The 22,834-nt window shown below is 49.5% G+C and overlaps 1 protein-coding gene across 2 annotated transcripts in view; it reads left to right on the top strand.

The window, feature by feature from the left end:
• The window catches only part of RUNX2 (RUNX family transcription factor 2), a 131,106-nt gene that overhangs the window by 105,857 nt on the left and 2,415 nt on the right, over positions 1 to 22,834 (top strand). The window contains exon 5 of one of the 2 annotated variants that reach the window (XM_045294858.1): positions 22,330 to 22,395. The exons of the other annotated variant lie outside the window; for it this stretch is intronic. Coding sequence (XP_045150793.1) covers positions 22,330 to 22,395 — 66 coding nt within the window. The remainder of the gene's footprint in view (positions 1 to 22,329; positions 22,396 to 22,834) is intronic. 2 annotated transcript variants of the gene reach the window in all.

Genomic DNA, 22,834 nt, shown 5'->3' with positions numbered 1-22,834 from the left:
CCTGTGGCGTTAGGCAACTGGGCTAGAAATGCTTACAGCTCAGCACACCTGGGATAAGACCAGCCTACATCCAACCAAAACGGCCACGGTGCCAGCTCCCGGTTGTAATGAGTAATAATGCTGTATAGTTAGTGGATTCATAACAACAAACATGATGGTGGCAATAAACACACACTGCGCCGTGCCAAGGAGAGCAGTGATTCACGCTCTCTCAATAATAAACCCATTTATGTGGTCACAATAAACCCATACAGAATTTGGAAGAACCCTTGCTGAATCAAAACCACAAAGAAAAGAAAAACAGGCGTTGGCAAAGGGGAACAATACTGATCCTAGTGTCGTGGGACTTACGGGGAGCATGGAGCAAAAACGCCAACTCTGTGAGCTCCCAACGACGCCATTAGGGCGATACTACTTAAGGGGTATGGTGGGGAGGTGCCTGAAAATCCCGGGAAGAGCCAAGCGTTTGACCCTCTAGGCAGTTTTACGAAGAAGTCAAAGCTAGTCTCTGGCCTGAAGAAACAACACACAAAAAACAACCCAGCCCTAAACCCGCTGCCATGGGGTTTGGTGCTGACTCACAGTGACCCATCTCGTGACCCAGTCGGACAGGGTAGGACTGCCTCTGTGCCATCCCGAGACCAGAACCCTTTGCAGGAGTGGGCAGGCCTCTCTCTCGCCTCTGAACTTAGGAGTGGGGAAATGGCTGAGGTTTCCTTAAGAGCTTCACAAAGTCTCAGAGAGCCTCTTGAAGGACGCAAGCCATTTTGAAGCATGCCACGTGGAGCAAGGCGGTCACAGAGCAGTCCCTCTGTAAAACGGTGCTGCGTTGATTGATGCATCAGGACACCATACTTGCCAGGCTCACACCCGGAGCACAAGGGTCGACATTCAGATTGGGCGGCAGACTGCACTCGGCTGGAATTGAACTCGGCGCCTGAGTTTGGAGTTGGGAGCCGCTTCTTGAGTGCTTGGGCAGCCACTTCACTTCTCTGGGTCCTGGGTCTCTCCTACGGAAATGAGCTAGTTAGGTTGGAGTTTGTCCAAGGCGCCCTAAAACTTTGAATGTCTGAATCTGGGTCATGGCCCCGAAAGGAGGGTAGGTGTGTTTTTGTTTCCCAGAGAAGGAAGATTTAGGAATCAGCACAGCAGAAAAGTCAATTCCACCCATTCACAATCACCAAAAAGACCGGCGCAGCAGTTGACCTCATGAACTGCATCACGGGAACCACCACGGCAGATGCCAAGAGAGCCTTAGTCCTGTGCTTCGGCTGCTTCTGGGGGGATGCACCTTAAGCCTGGCTAATAAATGCCAACTAGGCTTCCTGCCTCCCCACCTGACCGCAGCTGAACCTGTGTACGATGGCGCCTCGGGAAGTACCAGCACCTGTGCCACATCCTGAGGCCGACCTCGAAGCACAGATTTAATGGAAAATGGAACAGTTTGATTGACATTTTCCACATACGCCTTGCATGGGTGTATGTAACTTACCCGTGCTGTCTCCTCTTGACCCGAGAGTGATTATGAAGACATCTCTCCCTGGAGAAAGTGCAATTCTTTTACGCTAAGGGCTACTAGATCAAAAGAGTAGGTGAAGTCTGTTTATAATCCCATAAAAGAGACCAGGGGGCCAGGCTTTCTATATTAAAGAGATTAGTTATACTCAGAGCAAACATTATTGTGTTCTATGATCACATGCTAAAATGTTTTAATACAAAGACAATTAAAAATTAAAAATGATTATCCAGGGTGTGTACTGTGGAGAAAGTAAAGTTAGAGGGATCTGTGGAGACGGAAGCATTTGAGCTGAGATCTTCGTAGCAAGGGGTTGGGCCATTAGGGGGAGGGAAGGAAGGCATCCCGAACCGTGGGAGTAGGGTAGTACAAGGCCCGGGAAACCAGGCAACTTGGTTGTCAGCGCATTGATCCTAACTCTTGGTAACCTCGTGTATGGTCAGAGGGTTTTTAAGGGCTGGGTTTTTCAAAGTGGATTTCCAGGCCAAGCACATTAACTGACTTCGCCACCCAAGGACTCTAGCCAGAGCCTGTGGGCGAGAAGAATGTGGGATGTTTGGGGAAAGCCAGCCTCCGTGGCTGGAATGTGCTGAAGAGAAAATGAAGACAGAGTGATAGGTTGGGTCGGGGCCATGTGGGACCTCGATTGGCCTGGGCCAGACATTGGGATTTGCCATCCTGAGCAGTGGTAAGTCTTTGGCAGTTTTAAGGTGGCTTATGAGATAGCCTGATTGATTTATCTTTTCAAAAAGTGATTCGGGATGCTGGTGGAGAATTCCAAGAGAGGGAAAGAGGAAGGCATGCGATGGGAGGTTACGGCAGTCACTTGGTAGGGCCCTGGTGGCTTGCGCTTGACTGGAAGGAGGGGGGATGGGGACATTCACCATTGCAGAAAGAGTGAGAGAGAAATGTTTTGCTTATACCATCAAAACTATGTTAGTAACGTTTTCCCCAGCTGTTGGTTTCCTTCAACACAAGCAATACTACATCCGATATAATTTTAGTTACTGTTTGGATGCTTCTCATGCACCCCCAAAATGAAGTGGCTCAAGAATTAATTGATTTTATTAGACGAGTTTTCCAAAATGCCAAACCAGAAACCCAGTTTGGGAATCAAGATGCTTGGTTTGGTTGTTTTCACGGTCAAGTGCATTGAGCATTTCCAGTAGCCCCTTTTCAAATTTCAGCACGGGGAAGTTCAATGAGGAGACTCCTCTTGACAATTGAAGTGGCATTCTGTGTTCGACTCATCCCCTTCACCTCCGGGTGTGTGTCAAGTCATGCTGGGCTAGACACCTCCGCCTGTCCTCCCTGTGAATGGAGTTAGTCCCCAGCCTCAGGTGCCCACAGAGGCCTAAGCAATGGGAGTCTACCTTAAACGGGAATGGATTTGGTCTGATAAGGGATGAGGAACTTGTTCTAAGCAGAATCTCATAAGCACAAGGTGAAGTTGAAGAAGAAAGTTCAATAGTATTACTCCCTTTTCAGATCTTTTAACAGTGTCTCCTCCGCCCTCCCCAAGAGTCTGTTTGGGGCTCTAGACATTAGTTCAAGGTCTTAAGAAGGGTAACCATTTTTCTTGTATTCCTAATTAAAAAGGGAAGGGAGCCGTGCTCTCCCGGGATGGAGCTTTCCCCTTCTTCCTGGGATCCCGAAGTGCAGAGGTGGAAGGAAAGGGAGCATGAAATCTAAGCCAGGCCACACATTCCCCCGCCCCCCATGACCTAATGATCTTAGATAGAACGCATCAGATGGGCTGACACGGAGCTTGGAATGTAAGGGACTGAGAAGATACAAGTCAAAGGACAGCCACATCTCCTAGTGGTGAACCCAGGACCCCCACAGTCTCTGGAAGCCCTCTGGAGGGACTGGGATGCCAGGCAGGTTGGTTCTTCTTCTGAATGTCAAGGCTCCATTCTTTTTTGTTTTATTTTGTTTTTAAAAGAATCATTTTATTGGGGGCTCCTACAGCTCTTATCACAATCTCTCCATCCATCCATCCATCCATTGTGTCAAGCACATTTGTACATTTGTTGCCATCCTTATTCTCAAAACATTTCCTTTGTACTTGAAGGGCTCCTTTCTTAACCTTCCCCTTTGGCTGCCCTTCTTGTTCGGAAGAGTATAGCAGCGGAGAGAACGATTCTTAAAAAGCAATGGGAGGAGCATGCCAAAAGAGAGTGACAAGCGACAGGTACTGAGTCCCAGGAGACAAAGATCGCCATTCAATCTGGAAAGATGGTATGTTTTATTGGGAAGAGGAAGCCTCTGAGCTCAGCCGAAGGAGCCTAAACGGTGGGTTGTGACCCCATAACGGAATGGGGGGTGGGGGTGGGGCAAACGTGAAAGGTTTCTGGGTGCGCAATGACCAGAGATGAACTCATACTCAAACTGGCAATGAACCCGAAGTGTTCCGGGCAGAGCTTGCCCGTGTTGCAAACTTCTCAGGTGAAAGGGGGGTCGTGAGTGGTTAAGGTTTAGGAAGTGCCCCAGCCCTGCGGAAACCCCAGCTGCCTCTAGCGGGTGAACAGGGTCTACTTCAGGGAGCCAGCCCTTACAGTCCAGAGAACTGCCCCATAGCATTCCCAGAGCTGTAGCTAATCCGTACAGGCGCAGACTCCCACATCTTCCTCCCAGGGAGCAGCTGGTGTGTTTGAGCAGCTGACCCCTGCCTGGCTGCCAAGACCTTAGCCACTGCCCCATGAGGGCACCTCCTCTGTGGTACTAAGATGCGGTGCCATCCATTCAATTCTGACTCACAGTGACCCCTACCGCTTTTCTGAGGTTGGAAATCTTTCTAGGAGCAGATAGCCTCATCTTTCTCCCGAGGAGCAGCTGATGGTTTTGAACCCCTGACCTTGCAGGTGGGAGCCCAGTGCTCACTGAAGGCACCACCAGGGCTCCTTTCTTGGTGGTACCCAAACCCAAAAGCCAAACTCACTGCCATCCAGTTGATGTCGACTCACAACAACCCCGTGGACAGGGTAGAGGGGCCCCTGTGCGGCAGTTTCTGAGAGTCTAACTCAACGGGAGTGGGGAGCCCCGTCTCTCTCCCTCGTGGTGTTGTAGGCCTGTGTAATTCATTTCCCTTCTCTCATCAGATGGGAGCCTGGACTTGATCGTGCTCTTGGTCCCCTCGAGTCTGTTCGTTTTCAAAACAACCCTGCTGGGTGGTAGTCAAAAATAATAGCAAAAGTAAGTAAGGAGACAGATCACTAGACATAGCTTGAAGGACCTTAAAACTAGAAAATGAGCCACGTGGCTGTGCATCGGTCCATTTGCAAATTCTCCAAGCTGGTATTGGATGGGAAGGGTAGGCTTTGGATTTGTTAAGCCCAGCTTATGTGCTGTGGGTCCCTTCAGGTACCTAAAAGAGAACAAGCAAAAACAAAAGACACCCCCAAACCTATTTTATCCAAGTGAACCTTATCAGAGATCCTGTCTACCAACTTATCACTACCAAGGAAAAATGTCAAACCACAAGTTTGAGAACGTCCAATAAAAATCTCCTCCCAGATTTATTTAAAATCAAATAAGCAATGCCAGTTTAGGCTCGGTGCCAAACGCACACGGGAGTCAATCACCTTGAGGTCCAAGTCTTCTGTTACTTAAAAATGTGGACAGTCAGCCTACTCTAGCCAACACAGGACAGCTGAGCATGTTCACTGCCATTGAGTCGATTTGGAAACAGGGGAAAGACTAGAGAGACGTGTACAATGAGGATCCGTGAGTAGGTCTGTTCAGTGCCCATGGAATAACACAGATGCAGAGAGACCCAGGGCCCCGTGCAGTGAAGTGACAAGTGGCCCCTGGGAGCAGGTCAAGTTGCTGCCTCAGGAAGATGCTGGCCAAATGGAAATGGCAGAGCCAGCCACAGAAGTGGAGACTCAGGCTGGTGCAGAGGACACAGGAGGAAAACGGAAGGGTCCCCCAGGAAGAAGCCATCTGGGTCAGGGGACGGAAGGGTCCCCCAGGAAGAAGCCATCTGGGGCAGGGGACGGAAGGGTCCCCCAGGAAGAAGCCATCTGGGTCAGGGGACAGAAGGGTCCCCCAGGAAGAAGCCATCTGGGGCAGGGGACGGAGGAGGGGAGTTTGATCTCTTCAGTTTCCCCTCTCCGAGGATGGAGTGACTCTAAAAAAGAACTGAAACACACCAGGGCCAGGTGCAATCCTGGCTTCCTATCAAGAACTCCACGTCCCAACGCAAGACAAATCAGCTGCAGAAGGCAATGGGAAGAACAAGGACTGATGTCCCAGGGTGAAGTCATGTGTAAAGCAAGACTTAGCCCGTGCCCTAGTGAGTCCTTGACCTAACTCTAAATACTTAGTTCTACTGAAAGGAGCCCTGGGTTATATGTAGTGGGTTGTGCAAGGTTGGAGGTTCAAATTCCCCAGCTGCTGCTCAGGGGAATGATGTCTGTTCCCTTCAGGGTGTACAGTCTCAGGAATTGAACGTGTGGTTGCTAAGAGTCAGAAGTAGGAGTCCTGGTGGCATCGTGGTTATGCCTTTGGCTGCTAACCTCAAGGTCAGCAGTTCAAAGCAACTAGCCACAAGGAAGGAGAAAGATGGGGCTTTCTACACCCATTAAGAGGTACAGTTTTGGTAGCAATTGTACACTACTGCTTGATCCGATTGAACTATGGAATGGTATGATGTCTAGATTAGCTCCTAATAAAACGATTTGGGGAAAAAATTAAAATGCCCAGTACATAAAAGAAAAAAAAATTGGTAACCTAAGACCAACACATACTTGACATTTCCATATTTGCTCTGCTTGCATATTTTTCAGTAGGTATACTTTATTTCATAATTAATTGTTGAACTTTTTGTATGTGTCTATTCTTTTGCTATTTTAAAAATACTCTTGTACAAATCTCTGATTACAAGTTCAAGCACACTATAAAATACACTTCTTTTGCTTCACTGAGTGTGTTGAACATTCAGAAAACAAAAACAAAGCCCCCAAGAGTTACAGTCTTACAATCTTGGAAGCCCACAAGAGCAGTTCTACCTTGTCCTTCAACAGCAGTTCTCAACCTGTGGGTCGCGGCCCCTTTGGGGGTCGAACGACCCTTTCACAGGGGTTGCCCGATTCATCACAGGAGCAAAATGACAGTGATGACGTAGCAGCGACAATAATGTGATGGTTGGGGGGGGTCACCACCTCATGAGGACCTGTATGAAAGGGTCACGGCATGAGGAAGGTAGCGAACCGTTAGCCTACAGGGTTGTTAGTTGTTGTTTTTGACTCAGTGGCAGTGAGTATGGTTTGCCGTGTGTCCCCAGTAAAAGGAAACTTGTCGTGGGTTATGCGAGATGGGAGGTTGGATCTCACCAGCAGCATCTCTGGTGTACCATGAGGCTCTCTGCTCTTGTAAAGATTTGCAGTCATGGGAATCCTATGCCGGGTTCCTGTGAGTTACAATCAACTCAACAGTTGTGGGCTCGAATTTTTCCCCCAGTTTTAGTCCTTGATAAAATGTACTTTGCACATGTTATTGGGAGAGACCAATCCCTGGAGCAGGGCGATCATGCTTGCTAAAGCAGAGGGGCGGCCAAGCAATAGAGAGACTCCCACAAGAGGACTGATACAGTAGTTCCGACAATGGGTCCAATCAGAACAATTTGGGGGATGGCTCAGCCCCAGGAGGCAGTCCGTTCTGTTGTACACAGGGTTGCTGTGAGACAGACACATCTTAACTGTACCCCACAACAACAACAACAACAACAAGTAGCCTATGCTCATGCTGGATGCTGGTCAAGGGCCCTAAAAGAAAGTCAAACGTGCCCAATTTATCAAGGAGGAACAGGCACCTTGGGGGCACTCAGCTGCTAACCAAAAAGTGGGCATTCAGAACCCTGTAGCTGTCCATTTTCATGAAGAATTTAGCCTCAGAAATCCTACAGAGAGTTCTCTTCTGTCCTGTAGGATGGCCAGGACTCCGAGACAACCGGACAATGACATTAGATAAGAGGTAGCTGAATGTCACCCCTAAACTAGGTCTTCCCCCATTCGCAAATACAGGTAACACGTTAGCAGGCATTTTCTCACTTAATCCTCAGAACAACTTATTGGCATACAGATTTAATCATCATCCTGAACATCACTGAACAGTGAGGGTTGGAGATTGTTCAGAGCCATGCAGTGCAGTCGTGGCAGCGTGAGAGCTCAGACTCCCAGGTCTAACGTGCGCTCCCCACCCCGCCTTGTCCAGAAGTCTGCAGAGCAGAACAGACATGTTTCCCCCCAGACCTCCTGCTGGGTGCCATCCTAAAGGGTGTCTATCACACTGGCCTTCTGGGCTACACCTGGGGACAGCAGAAGTCTTTACTGGGTGTGTGTGTATGTGTGTGTGTGTGTGTGTTTATGCTTGATGCAGGGCAAAGGACCCCAGGCAAAGTGTGTGTGTGTGTGTGTGTGTGTGTTTATGTTTGATGCAGGGCAAAGGACCCCAGGCAAAGTAAAACCCACCCAGGTCCCCACCCGCAACGATGGTGGAGCAAGTCCCTCCTGATTTTTCCTGGAAGTTCACGCCCACAGTAACAACATGTTAGCTCTCCAAAGTATACTATTTTTACCCATCTTTCAGTATACGTCATTTACCCCCTCACTGCTGTTAGGTCTACTCTAACTCCGAGTGCCCCTGTAGGACAGAGTAGAACTGCCCCTGTGGGTTTCCGAGATGCTAGATCTTTATGGGAGGGGAAATCTCATCTTTCTCTCAACTGTGGATCTTGCCTTCGCAGCTCGGCGGGTGGGGCCCACCAAGCCACCAGGGCTGCTGCTCCTTACTGTTTATGACTCACATGCTGTTTGTTGTTCTGTGGGGGTTAGAAACCTTCAAGACACCACTTAAATTAGGCATGACAACAGATTTTGCCTTACAGGATTCGTCCTCAGCTTCGGATAGTTCACATCCACACAGTTTGCAAGGGGAATCTATAATGAAAAGAGAATCCCTCGTATGTCCCATGTCTCATGGAAGGTGTGAGCCTCAAGTTAGTTTTACCACTCCACTGTTAAATCTAATGAGAACAGATTTTCTTTATAAAACTATTATTTCCTTAATTTATGTTACCAGCTGTTGTTAATCATTGTTTTAAATGTATATTTTTTTATTTTGTGGAAAACGATTCTAAAATTTCCTAATTGCCATTTTAGATCTAGAGAGAGCACCTTTATGCATATTGGGCATATAAATCTTTTTTTATATGCATCTGTGGAAGTACTTTTGGCTGTCTCAGGGTTGCCAAACATGGTGCAGGGCCAGAATCTGAGATTGGAAAATTAAGGACAGTTAAGTCAAATACATCATTTTGCTCAAACAGGGGCAGGGCCTGTACCACCCTTACTGCGCTCGGTAGGGAACGGTGCCGAGACCACAGCCTACTTCCCCGACTGTTAGATCAGCACCCAGTGTTCTGGAATCGTCTCCTCCCGCTACATTCCTAAACATCCACTGACATGTTGTTAGTGGTTTTATACCATCATTGTGATTTGAAGAAAAGAAGGCTACCCCTGAGCTCCCCCCGGCCCATTGTCTCTTTTCATCCTAAAGAGTAAGGCCTCTTGTAAAGGGACTGAGAAGGTGCTGCCCTGGCTCGGTAGTGGCACTGTCTCTGGGCAGGGCAGGCTCCTCCTGTTGTGGTCTACGCCGGAATTGCACCTAGTGGGCATGATCCCCAGCCCTGGGAAACGTAGGCCTTAGCTTTTGTCTTTGTGGCCGGTGGAGACCGACTTCCGCAATTGAGACAGCTCTTACTGCTTCTCTGCATGTGCTTTGCCCGACAGCTGACAGAGCAAGCCAGACCCACCTTCTTATTATTATTATTTTCTTTTCTTTCTTTCTTTTTGGCCTTCCAAACAAGTAGCTCTTCTCAGACACCTTAATCCATAATTAGGTATGTCTGTTTACACTTGGTACGCAGACAGCTCCATGTCCCAGAGAAATACAAGGAGCCTGGGAGAAGCCACAAGCAGATGTTGAAAATGTCCATTTGTGGGGAGTTTATTAGTCTAGCACCAGAAATAAACATTGGGGATGAAACCCCTCTGGAGGGCTGGGGCGGGGGTGTCGGGCAGAGAATGCTAGCAAGTGGAGTCGAAAGTGAAAGGGGGTCCCACTCCCCACCCCGCTGCCCCCATTTGCTCTAATATTTGTTTATCTCCTGACAACAAGGAAAATTTCACTATTTGGCTTTGACTGTTTGAAGGATTTTGCCAAATGCTTAACAGTTTGTAAGGTTTGATTTCTCACTCTCAAAAAAAAATTTTTTTTGAGAACAAAGCTCTATGTAACTAAGTGGTATTTGTTTTTGTTTAAATCACTCAGATGAGAAATCATCTCTTGTCCTTTGTTAAAAAAAGAGAGGTTTCAATCAAAGGGAAATTCTACATATTCTAAAATATCCAAACAGCTCTTTGAAACTAATGCCAAATCAAACTCTAAGAGGGCCGTTTTCCTTGCAGAAGTTTTGAGTTAATTCCGTGTGCAAGGCTTGAGTGGAAGAACTCTGAGCCTGTCAGAAAACGAGTTACTACATTTGGATTCAGAAGTTACATAGGGGGCATTGTCTTGGGATAATGCGCGGGCTCTTGGGCATGGTTTTAGGCGAAATCCTAGCAATAAAGGAAGAGAAAAATGAAGATAAATTTCATTTCTAGTATGTCACTTGTAAGCTAAGCTCTTTAAAAAAGAGAAAGGCCTTTGGTTTTCTGATACTGTTAGAACTGAACAGAGCCAGTGAGAAGGCATGCCAATCATTGCTTTAAAGCCACCGATTGCAATGCCCCTGGTTTTTAAAGAACACTGGGCTGCTAACTGAAAGGTCAGCAGTTCGGCGCCACTCTGGGAGAAAGATGAGGCTTTCTACTCCTGTACAGTTACAGGCTTAGGAACCCCCAGGGGGCAGGTCTGCCCTGCCCTGTCGGAGGATCCCTGTCAATCAACAGTGACTCAAAGGCAGTAGGTTTGTTGGTCTGGAGTTCGTACCCCCTGTCAGGACTTTGATTGCCAGCGAGGCAAGTCTCATGGGACCCAGATGAACAAGAGCCACTGTTTCATGTTGGTGCTGCCACTGGTTAGTCGTGTCCCTGGCAGATGGTGCCCTCTTCCTCCTTTGAGTTCGCTCCACCGACCGTTGGCACCCGCCCTGCCCTCCTCACAGGCCTCTTGGGAAAGTCAGGTCAGAATGCGTGGGGACAAACAGGAAATTAAGAGAGCAATACGTCTGGGCGTTTGTGTATTTCTATGTAATTATTTTTTGAGAGTCAATGTTGATGTGGGACTGGAAAAAATGACAAACCCTTTAGTTCAGTTTTGTAAGGGTGCCGCGCAAGTCAGGGACACAGGATAGAACAAAAGAGGTGCCCCAAACTGGGGTGGGGTGGGGGTGGGGATGGGGGTGTCTGGGCAGAAGTGTGGATCTGGAACGAAGCTGAGCCCTCTGGGTCCAGATAGAGGAGATCCAAGTGATCAAGTGAGGCAGTTGGCGGGAGACCAGCAGAAGCAGAAAGTACTGAAGAGATAAAGATTTAGGTCAAACCCGATCCATTGCCATCACTCGCTCCTCACACTCATATTCAAACACTTCTTGGGCATCATCACATAGACTTGATATAGTTGGGAAGGGGATCGCTCTTCCCTCTGAACACTTCCAAGAGATGTCTGCGAGCAGAAGGGTACACACAGAAGTAGGAAAATGACTACAGGCGAACATAAGAGGAGGGGGATTGTGAGAAAGCTTTGGAAGCCTGCTCAGAATTTCTGAGAGACTGAGATACAGGGTAGGGATGTAAGACACAAGGGACTGAAGGCAGGCTGGACCCCGAGGCAGGAAGGTAAGGGAGCCCAGACCAGGATGAAAATGGGTCCAGTTTGGCCGGAACGTAGGGTTTGCTAAGAAGTAGCACGAGAAACAAGACTGGCAAGGTTAAGTTGGGGCAAGATTGCCGTTCCAGTGCGTTTTTGTTGTCTGCCTAATACATAGACCTAGAAACGAACACACGCCCGGGGAAAGAGCACACAGCAGGCCAGGTAGGCATCGTGGCAAGGAAATCCCCAGGAACCAGAAAGTTGTTCACGACAAGAACTCAGGAACCCAGATAAGCCATCCGGGCAGAAGATCCAATGCACAAACAAGAGTAGATCTTGCTTCTAAGGCCACTTCCGTCACAACCAGGTAGCCTCTTAGATAATTTTTCCTGGGCAGGAACTAATCCTGGGCTCTACCCAGGCCTACCCTGGGGAGCAGGTAAGTGGATCTATTTGATGGAGGAGAGAGAGAGGGTGGCGGGGGCGGGGTGTGTACGTGTTGGGGGTCTTGAGGCTAGGTCTTGAAAGGATGTAGTTTGTGGCTTTGATCCTAGATCAGGCTGGCTGTGTTTAGCCTGGGAGCGCTTTACTTCTGGGAGCTGACTTAGTGTCGATAGCACTTTGCATTCTGGGAACTTGGTGCACGTTCTGGGCTTGGAGCCACTGGGGAGTTTGAATGACAACGCTTGGAGGTCCAAGAGGGTCTCGGGGTGATTGTGTCATGCCCAAACTCTAAGTCTCTCACGACTATCTGAGGGGAATCATACTGGGGCAAAAGCTGTGACCCAGGCTCGCTGGGTTTTAAGTGATACTGCCTCAGAGACAGCCATGATCGGGAGCTGACTCTTCCTTCCCCCCAGGGCCCATCATCTGGATCAGTGCTGCGCTTTTCTGATCGCTGGTCCAGAGTTATAAGGGGAGTCTGCAACTGGATTGGTGCAAGAGCTAGAGGCATAGATCTATTCCTTCTTACAAGAAGCGAATTCAAGCGGTATCTGAACACAGGAGCGCATTCAGGGCTGGTGGGACGTGGTCGCTGTGCTGATCACCCACTTTCGTTGACTGCCTTTGCATCCTGAAGTAGACACCTCTCATCACAGACAGGGTTTCCCATAGAAGAGTTTGGTTGGATGGGGAACTGGACCTGAGAGGGGAACCAGAAGTTTCAGAATTCTGATTTCCAACTTACGCGTTTTCTAGCCAGGGTGTGTCTTCTCCGTTTTCCTCTGCTCTGCCCCTGTGAGTGCAAGTGGTTTCAGTGAGAAGGAGAGTCCTTTGGTGCTCTAGATGGTCTCTGTCCACTGCGTAGCAGGAGCCCTGGTGGAGTGGGTCACATACACATTGGGCTGCTAACCACGAGGTCAACAGTTCAGAACAGCCAGCTGCTCTGCGGGAGAAAGATGAGGCTTTCTACTCCCCTAGAGATTTCCAGACCCACAGAGGGATCACTGAGTCAGAATCGATGATGGCAGTGAGCTTTTTTGGTTCTTGGTGCTGTACATTTGTCAGTTTCTACTAACCTGAGCCTTCTCTACCTGAAATACCCCAAGACATATAAAACATCCGGTGCTCGAGAGCCCACGGATCGCCAGTGATCAAGACAATACCAGAATTCTGGGGTTGGTGCAAGTGTGTCAAATCGTGGCACCACCACTCAGACTCCCCATTCTGCCTCCATCCCAGCCTCACATCCCTTCCCATGGTTGACTTTGCCCATTGGTCAGAACCCCCTTCATCATTGCCGTTCAACCCTGACCAGTCTGTTAAAAGTTCACAGACAAAGGACACAGCGGCCCTGTACCGTAGAGGAGATGGCCATCAGTAACCCCAAGGAAATATCCCCCCCCTTTTTTTTTGCGCGGAAGCCCCTTATTTAGAATGTGGGTGGGTTTGGGGCCATTGACTACACTCTCGCTGGTAGACCTGAGCCTTCTCGTCTCCGTCGTTGGGTTAGCCTGTCTTTCCTCTTGGCAGATCTTTGCTGGGAGGCGGGCTATGGAATCACTGACAGGATTCGTATGGTTGGGGAGAAACAAAGACTGGGTGGTGGAGCAATAGCCAACGCTGGGTGCCGGCCCATCAGCATTGAGCAAGTCAGAGTCCGCGCATTCCTGCACAGTGGGTTTAGGCGCGCTACCAAGCTCGAAAGACACGCTGTTCCGATTTCCCCACCGGAGGACCCCAGAGGGCCGAGGAGACGTAAGGCTTTACCCAACTGCTCCCTCATGACTGGTATAGACCCACCCTGCGCTCTGCCAAAGAGAATATTTCCAAGTCAGCTGCTTTATCTTACAATTCACGTGAGTCCTACATCACATTCCATCCTATAACTCTTTGGTTTTCTATAAACATGTTTTAAAATATTATTTAAGATGTGAGTTGATATTAAAAAAAAATCCCTCTTTAAACCCCCCCTCTCCCATTTGTTGCTCTCTTGTATCCCATGCCTTCCTATGGGCTAGGCTTTGGGGTCTAACCTAGGGGCGGAGTGCCCAATAAGCAAGGTATGGGTTGCCCCTTGCCCATGGGATACTTCCTCTCTGCCAGGGACTGCTATATTTGTCAGAGGGCTTTGAATTTGTTAGGAAGGGGCTATGGGGTTGGGGGTTGGGAGAGAGGCAGATGCCAGCCAGACCTGGACACAGAATCTTGGCTGGGGTGAAAAAAATGCAAAATGGTTCACGCCAGATCAGTAAGTAGGCACAAGTCAGCCCGTGCTTACCTTGCTTCATGGGGAACCCGACCAATGCTGGTCTCATGCCTAACATCTCATCAGCTAGTTCATAGACTTCTGCTTTCAATAGAGTGCACATCCCCCCAACACAGGTCACGGGGAAATGCCAGGCCATCTCCTCAAAATCCAGGCTTTTTTTTTTTTTTAAAAGATTTACTTAGGAACAATTTATCATTTAGTTGCAATTTCTAAAATAATCTTAATTGACCACATATGTTATCAAATAAGAGCTGGTCCTCGAGCCTCAGCTTCCTCCCCCTCCCCGCCCCCACGCGTCTGCGCACCGCACTCAGAAAATTAATTATGCCACTCCGGGCAGATGCCATCGCAGGAAGGCCGCTTCCTGATTTGTGATGAGATGATTGTAGAGATGCTGTTGTGTTTTGGAGGGGAAGACTATACAGCCTTGAAGCTTCCCCCCCTCCCCACCCCCACCCAGGTACCCCTCTCTCAATTTCAGCCCCATGTTCTGGTAGCCAGAAGTCATTAGTGGTTTTAAATTTTTCTGAAACCGAAATAAGGTCTGAAAGGGTGAATTTGTCCCTTTTTCCTCCCCCCACCCTCCTTTTTTCCTGCTTTCTCCCCCCCCCCACCCCCCGGCCCCCCCTCTGGCTCATCGGAGGAACGTGACCACATCTGAAGCCGCTTGGCTCATTAGGAATTTCATGGAAACTGATCCTCAGAAAGTGTTTCCATATGTGCGCTCCCAATAGAGCCCATCCTCTCTAAATGGGAGCGCAGAGATGTGCCGGGGCTGGAAATGGCTTCAGGATGTGACAGAGCCGTCCTGTGGCTGCCACGGCTCCGTGGGTGGCCCCTTCTGAAAGACACCGTGTCCTGGGTGCTGGCCTCCTTCCTGCAGCAGATCTGGTTTCAAAGACTAGCCACCCTTCCCAGCGTTTAAAAGCGTTCTCCATCAAGGCCCAGCAAGAAGATCTCGTCCTTTCTTCCCTCCCCGCCCCTGCCTCTTGGGCTCCTGTGGCCTCTCCTCCCCTCCCTCCCTCCCTCTGTACGTACACACACTCACACTTCTACTGAGGCCTGCCCCCTTTCCCGTCAGCAAAAGGAAATTCACGATTCCCAATAATATCCTCAACCATTGGGTGGGTTTGGGGAATGGTTGAAGTTTCTGAAAATTGCCAGGCCCGCCCCATCTCCTTCGGCCTAGCATACTTTCCTCACCATTGGACCAGCTGCTCTTTCAGGATAGGTGAGTGTGCAGCGGAAAAGTACAATCCATTACCACGTGGAAAACAAATATTTATACTGGAGACGTGAGGCGCTTTCTCCTTCGCAGAGCGCTGGGATAGGCTCGCCTGACCCTTCATGATCATAAAGAAAGAATTGATTCCCAGTTTGCTGCTTTCTCCTCCATTTCGGTGTCTGCCGGCGTGAAGCCTGCCATGTCTTCCTGGTATTATGGCCTGTTTTTCTAACGGCAGTTTCATGAAACGAGAAGAGAATGAAGGCAGTGATGGGAAATGGGTGATTTTAATGTGAGGAGAGAGAGTGGTAGTGGTGAGGGGCAGAGATAAGAAACTTGATGTAAAACTTTCTTAAAACAGCGTGGAGGATGCAAGGTAGTGTTTTCCCTCCGGTTCAAAGTTGACCTTCGGATAATGTTTACCGGGTACGTTTTGGTGCCCCTGTCACGTTGCTTGCTTGAGAATATGCGAGTGATTCTCCATCTGTTTCATGGGATTTTATTAAGCACCCCATCTTTCCCCAGTGCCGTAGTTGCGACCAAGTAGGAGCCCAAAGCAGGATGCGCGGGTCTTTGTGCTTACCTGGCTTTCTCAGTATGTTGGAGACAGAGCATCCTTAGACCCATAAGCAGTATCGTAGCCAATTATAAATATTTTTTAACATTTTATTAGGGGCTCATACAACTGTTATCGCAATCCATACACACATCAATTGTGTAAAGCGCATTTGTACATCATTCTCAAAATATTTTCTCTCCACTTAAACCCCCGACATTAGGTTCTCATTTTTCCTCTTCCTCCCCACTCCCCACTCCCTCATGAGCCCTTGATAGTTTATAAATTGGTATTTTGTCATGTCTTGCCCTGTCCGACGTCTCCCTTCACCCACTTTTCGGTTGTCTGTCCCCCAGGGAGGAGGTCACATATAGTTCCTTGTAATCGGTTCCCTCTTTCCAACCCATTCTTCCTCTACCCTCCCTGTTTTGCCACTCACACCACTGGTCCTGTAAGGCTCATCTGGGAATCCAGGGCCAATTATACTTTACAGTGCATGGGGTGGTAACTAACGTTTATAGAGCTAGACGCCCAAGACGTGTGGTTACGGAGGAGCTTATGATACGGGTCTGTTCCCCCGGACATCCTTCTGCAACGGGGCACTTTAAAGTGGAGGCTTACCTTGGCCCCGTGGAGGGGAGGGAGGAGGCAAGGCTCCTGTGAGCGGGTCTGAGTATACGTCATGGCTGAGGCCCAAGTTCACCGGGAGGAGTTGCGGGGTGTGACACTGGAAAAGTCGGCCCTCAAGGACTCTGGAAAATGGCCACAGCTGCCGCCTTATTTTCTGGCCCCTCCACTGCTGCTCAGCCCAGCCTTTGGGGATGGTTGCTGACGTGTAGGGACTGGCGCACGCCGCTTTTGAGGCTCTCGCAGCCGCGTGCCATGAAAAGGTAGCAGGCACACGGATGCCCATCTCCCGTCAGACGTGTGCAGGTTTACAGAGACTCCAGGTGGATCCCCACATTTTCCTAGGCAACCACAAGGGGCTTTCTACTCCCGTAAAGCGCCCCAGGCTCAGGAACCCACGGGGCAGTTCCATCCAGGAGTCAGAGTTGACTCGGCGGCAGCAAGGGGCCAGGCCTCCATTTCTGTTTCCCTATAGATCACCTGTGATCGCTGATGGCTGGTGCCCTGTCCTAACCCAGGCATTCAGACAGGGCACCCATGTTGCCCTCCATTATCTTTACTATTGTCCTTGGGTGATGTGGAGTCCATTCCATCTCACAGCGACCATGTGTGACAGGGAAACACTGCCTCATAGGGTTCTCTTGGCTGCAATTTTTCACCTGCAGAAGATCACCAGCCCCCTACCACCCCGCCTCTCTCCTAGACCCACCAGGTGGGCTCCAGCTGCCCATCTTCCAGTGAGGAGTGATCACTTAACAGTTGATGCTAGCCAAACCCCAAGCCAGACTGGCTTCCAGCAGCAGGTCAATTCTGGGGCTATAACTCTTTTAGAAGAGTAGAAGGCCTCATCTTTCTCCCTCAGAGGGGATGGGGGTCTAGAACTGCTAACTTCAAAGTTAGCAGCCCAATGTGCCACCATTACACCACCAGGCCACCCTCCCACCCACCCCGGCACTCCCTGGCCGCCTTCATTCCTTTTGCTGCTCACTCCAAAGAAGTTCGTGGCCTCCATGGCAGTGGCTAGCTGGGATGCCAAGGGGCCCTGGGTATGCTAACCTTCCTGCAAGACCTTGGTCCTCAGGACTCCCCGGTGTCGATCCACACACAGTAGCAGGGCAGCTGCTGGGAATGAAGGGGTGTCCGCGGTGGCCATTGGGGGATATCTGGGGTGTGTGTGTGTGTATGTGGTAGCTGCTATTTGTGAGCCGCTGCCCACTGTGTGAGCTCAAGTGAGGAGGTGATGGTGCTGGGGGCCCCTCTGAGCACTCTTTAAAGAGCATCCGTCTTCCCGCGTTTTCTGGGTGTGGGCTGTTGTTGGAGGGACGTGGTAGGTTTGATGTCAGCATTGCTGCGTGCTGCTTTTCACGTCTGCCTTTTAAAGACGTGTCCAGAAGGTGCCAGCTGCTGTACAGATAGATGCCCTGGCCCTCAGACTCAGTCACCTCTCATTTATTTCAGCCAGGCAGACACGTGATTTTTTAAAATGTATCATTTTAAGTGGAGAGGTACGGTATGCTATATTCTGAAAGGGGTATGAAAGGACAATAAATCATGGCTTTTAACCATCCAAACCTTACTCTATAGTTGGAGAGAACAGACTGAGAAACAGCTAATAATTCAGTGAAGCAGTGACTTAGGGCCCCACAGAGTGATATGGAAAATAATGCTATTGGAACAGGAGGGAAATAGGAAGTTATTTAATAGAGCAGTTGGAGAAGGGGACAGCCAAAATGTTCCAGAAAGGGGAAGAAGGTTCTTGGCTTCCAAAAGAGAGCAGCTCTGCGTATGTCTTGCGTGTTGCCTGTCCCCACAGGAAGACTGCCGGGAGGGAACTGAGAGAGCGCTGGGGCTTTGTTTGAGATTTGCAGAAGCAATAACTTGTGCCATTTAGGAAGCCCCACCGAAGCTCTGACGTTCATGGCTCGGTTCTGGGGAAGTATAATGGCTTTTCATTCTGCACGTTACGCTCGTACATAACACGCATAGCACACCGGGCTCTGCGCATGCCAGCATGAGTTCTGGCTGCCTCTACTTCAATGAGCAGGCGTCTGCAGCTAGCTGCATTACTCTGCAGGCTGTCTGGCTGTAGCTAAGGGTGCAGACAGCAGCAGTGTTGGAATGAGGTGCATCTGTAGGAAGCCAGTAGGCCCTCAAGGAACCAAACCCTTGACCGTGGCTGCATTTGTCTTATATATACCCCGAGCAATCAAACTAATTGTCCGCCTAATCACAGAATGAAAGCAGCATCAGGCTCTAAAAGAGCTGTCAATCGTCTGCCAGACCCACACACACTCCCTGCCATTGAGTGGATGCCGACTCAAAGCCAAGGCCGTACACTTATCCTGAGGCACCAGAAGCATCCGCTTCAATGTTTTCTATAGTAGTAGCTAGAGTCATTGCCCAGAACAAACCCTGGTGGCATAGTGGCTTACCCATTGAGCTGCTAACTGCAAGGTCAGGGGTTGGAAACTATCAGTCGCGCTGTGGGAGAACAAGGAGGCTGCCTGCGTTCCATCAAGGTTGAAGTTTTAGAAACCCAGTGGGGCCCGCGGAGCGTGTCTTACAGGACCTCTATGCATCGGAAGTGACTTGATAACGGAGGGCTTGGTTGGGTTGCTTTTGATTTGGTATATGTTGCCTATAGCTGTTCGATAGATAGATACATAGGCCAGCATGTTGCCAAAATTCTTTAAGGGTAATTACAATCGCCTTCCTTTGGTCAATAGCCAGAGGTCTACCTTGTCCTGACTGTGATTTTATAGATTTAACCCAATGACTGCCCTTCTCTGGGCCTCCGCGCCTTACCTGTCAAACGGGGCTTAGAGTAGTAGCCTCATCTCGGCAGTAAATCAGGGTTCTGGACGTCTCTGTCAAGGACGCCAACCAGCAGAGGAGAGTCAGTGGTAGCCGGCTAAAACACCACAAGTGCACAGTGTTGAAGTCCTTTGCTTGTGACAAATCTCCTCTGTAGTGTGGTCTCTTCCACATGTGTCCATGCTTCCTTCACTATACCAGAGAGAACACGTGCCACCCAGCCCATCCCAACTGCCCCCAACTGTGTGTCTTGCCCCCCTAGTGGAGCCGAGGAGGAGGCTAGAAGCATAGGCTTCAAGGCACTGCCAGCAGTCCCTCCAGGTGCCCCTGCGGTGTAGACGCACATCAAGCAGAGACTCCTGAGACTCAGTTATCCAGCGGTGACTGGACACCCCTCAACTTCCCGCTGACTTCATTGCTTAGCACAGCTTAATGCATTTTGTTCATGGAAAGCACACAGCCAGCAACCTCAAGAGAGGGTTTGAGAAGGTGGTTCCGGCTGCTTTCTAAAGGCATTCAAGCCAGCTTGTTGAGCCAACGCCAGGAGCTGTCAAAGACTCTGTGGGCCTCTGAGGCTTCAGGGCCCAGGCTGGGGCAGTTGCTGGGTTTTGGTTCCGCAATTACAGTGTGAGATTTGGGGTCACGGCACTTTTAGAACTCTCCAGAACTCTTTTAATAAGTAGAATTCAAGTTTTCTGTAGTTGATAGACTTAAAGGGGGGCCTGAGTGGCATGGTGGTTAGGCATTGGGTTGCTAACTGCAAGGTCAGCAGTTTGAAACCACCCACCACTCCTTAGGGGGCAAGGTAGGATTTTCTACTCCTGTCAACGGTTATAGTCTTAGAAACTCACTGGGGCAGTTCTACCCTGTCCTGCAGAGTCACCTTGAGTCGGCGTCCACTTGATAGCAGTGGGGTTGGTTCCCTGGTTCAGTTGATAGACTAGCCAGTTGTGTGTGGACATGTTTACATGGCATGTGTCTTTAATGTGTTCACCACACAAGGTATGCATTCTTTAGGACACAAAGACTCAAATCACCCAAGAATAGGGTGTGAAACAAAACCCACGTTTATGTAGCCAACAGAGATGGGAAGTAGAGATGCAGCCCCACAGAATGAGAGAACTTTGACGTGATTCTGTTATTGCTTCCACCACAGTGGGCTCACACAGAACAATAATGATGAGGATGACCCAGGCCCGCCCCCCCCTCCCCCGCAAGGCATCTTTCTCTCCCCACAGGGGTGCTGTGAGTCGGAACTGGAACCGACTTGCTAGCCCCCAGCAACAATGGTCATTATAGAAGCCTGAGACTTGGAAGGGGTTGATAGTCTCTCTTTTGAAGTGTAGGGATCTCCTGCCTCCCCACCATGGGCTATGAGGCCCAGAATCTACCAACAGTAAGTTTTACTCTTTGTTCATACAGAACACATTGTGATGTGCTTCATAAACATTTCTTGGGAACTTCAAATAATGACTCATCAAATCCCAGACAATTGCATTGTTTGTAAGCTCTAAAAATCACACTATAATCCCTTTAAAGTCTCTGTTAGCACTCTCTGCCCAAGACATTACAGTCCCTGCTGACTAGGGTGCTTGGTTAAAAGTACTGTAAACCGAGGAAATCCGTTGTATTGTTTTCTATAAACCACAACCGGAGCTCATTAATTGAAATATGAATGTCAATTTGTGTTAGCCAGCGTCTATAAACCCAAAAGGTACAGCGATCCTGGCATGCTGCGGGTAATAAAAACATCAGCACAATGTCTCAGGTAAAATAGAGAAGAAGGTCGAGGGGGGATAAATTCAAAAGCGTATTAGAGTTTACAGGCAGGGCCCCATATTAAGGGCTTTAATGAGGCTTCGGCATCAAAATAAGTGAAACCATATGGAATTCTAATTATTACTACAGTATATTTTAAGTACACGAGAAGCATTTTTTCTTTCTTTCCTCGATTCACATGCCTGTCTGCGTGAACTCTGCTTCTGTAGGGGGCACATGTGGACGTTTTTAAGTGTAACTTCTTTCCTGTGTTTAAATCGCTCATTTATTCTGGCTCCTTTCACGTGAGCTGAGCATTGACCTGAATCCACCGAGAAGTGGCCCGCCTGTAACTCTGAGCTCTGCCAGCCCGGGTTCCCCTTGATGCTCCGCGTGGAAAGGCCAGCTGGGGAACCTCTGCAGCCTGTGCTCGGTGCCTGCGTGGGGTACAGCCGCGGGGAAGCATGACGCATGGGACCCGCTACAGCTGATCTGCTCCCCTGTCCTTCCTGCTCACATGGCTTCCTACCTTGCGGATGGGGTGGACTGGGGGAGGGGCCCAGGGGGTTATCCATTGATTTCTCTTTTTTTTTAAAAAGAGAATTTTAAATGTTGTTGGAGACTCTACTAGACAGCCGAGCAGACACGTGGCCTTTGCTACATGGCTCAGTCATTGATCCTGGTTGTAGTCTCCGAGTTGGGTGTGCATCCTCGCCTTCTTTTCTGCAATGGTTCCCCCCACCCCACCCCCCACCCCATTAACATAAATTCAAGGCTGCTGTCCATTCGGTCCCATAGAGATAGACCTTGAAAGATGAATGTTCAATACAGACATGGCCACGAGTGGAATTGAATGGTCGTTTGGGTTTAAGAAGACTGTCGTCCCAGGGTAGCATTTGGGGGCTGGGAGGCGGGGGTGGGGGTTCCAGCTGGCCTCCGTGGCTCCAGAACCACTTGAGGTTTTTAAACTTGATCTTATCAGCACTGCTTCTCTGGGAGGGCTGTTGTACAGGCCAGGGGAGGGTGGAAGGAGTTATGAAAAGCAGAGAGTTGCCGCCGCCTAGGCGGTGCTAGTTTTCACGTGTCATCTTGCAAGTGTTAGCTTCTGGTATTGCCAGCCCCTCTCCAGCTTCTCACCCCTGCTGGGAAAGGCCTTCTGAGGGAGGGGAGTGTATCTGCCTACCTCCGCCCACCCCACCACCACACCCGATTCCCACCCTCCCGCCCCCCCTCCCACCTTGGAATTCATGGTCTTAGAACCTAGAGCCCAAAGGGACCTTAGAACTCATCCCCTCATTTTACAGATGATGATACTGCCACTTCTGACTTCTGCCTCTGGCCTTCCACTCTCAGTAAGAAGAGCCAGGCAGGTGAGACTTTTAACCATTGCTGGGCAGGGCCGGGCTGGGCTGGGTTGGGCAGGGCCGGGCCGGGCGGGGCTGTCTGATTGGTACTATGGGATTTGTGAGCGGAAGTTACTGTTCACTTCCTATTGCTGTTAATCACCTTGGATCACAAACGCACACAATGTTACCCTAACATTGTTGAAGGTCTGTAAGCCCTGTTTCGCTTGTTAACAAACATTCACTGCAACCACGCCCCTTCCTCCCACCCCCAGTCAGCATTGTGATGGGAAAATCATAAGATTGTTCTGTGAATAAGAAATATCATAGGCTCCAAGAACAAAGGGCTTCATGCAAATGAGGTGGAAGGGAAGTGCCTATTCGCTAAGGCTTTGGAAAATTACTCAGCGTGAGCTGTGGTGGCGCTGGGGGTTGGGCACTGCCAGCTCCTCCATGGGAGAAAAAG

Source organism: Echinops telfairi, unplaced genomic scaffold (assembly GCF_000313985.2).
Source record: "Echinops telfairi isolate 266 unplaced genomic scaffold, ASM31398v2 ScPeMD7_3533;HRSCAF=4204_1, whole genome shotgun sequence".
NCBI lineage: Eukaryota > Metazoa > Chordata > Mammalia > Afrosoricida > Tenrecidae > Echinops > Echinops telfairi.
This window is presented reverse-complemented; position numbering and strand designations above follow the sequence as displayed.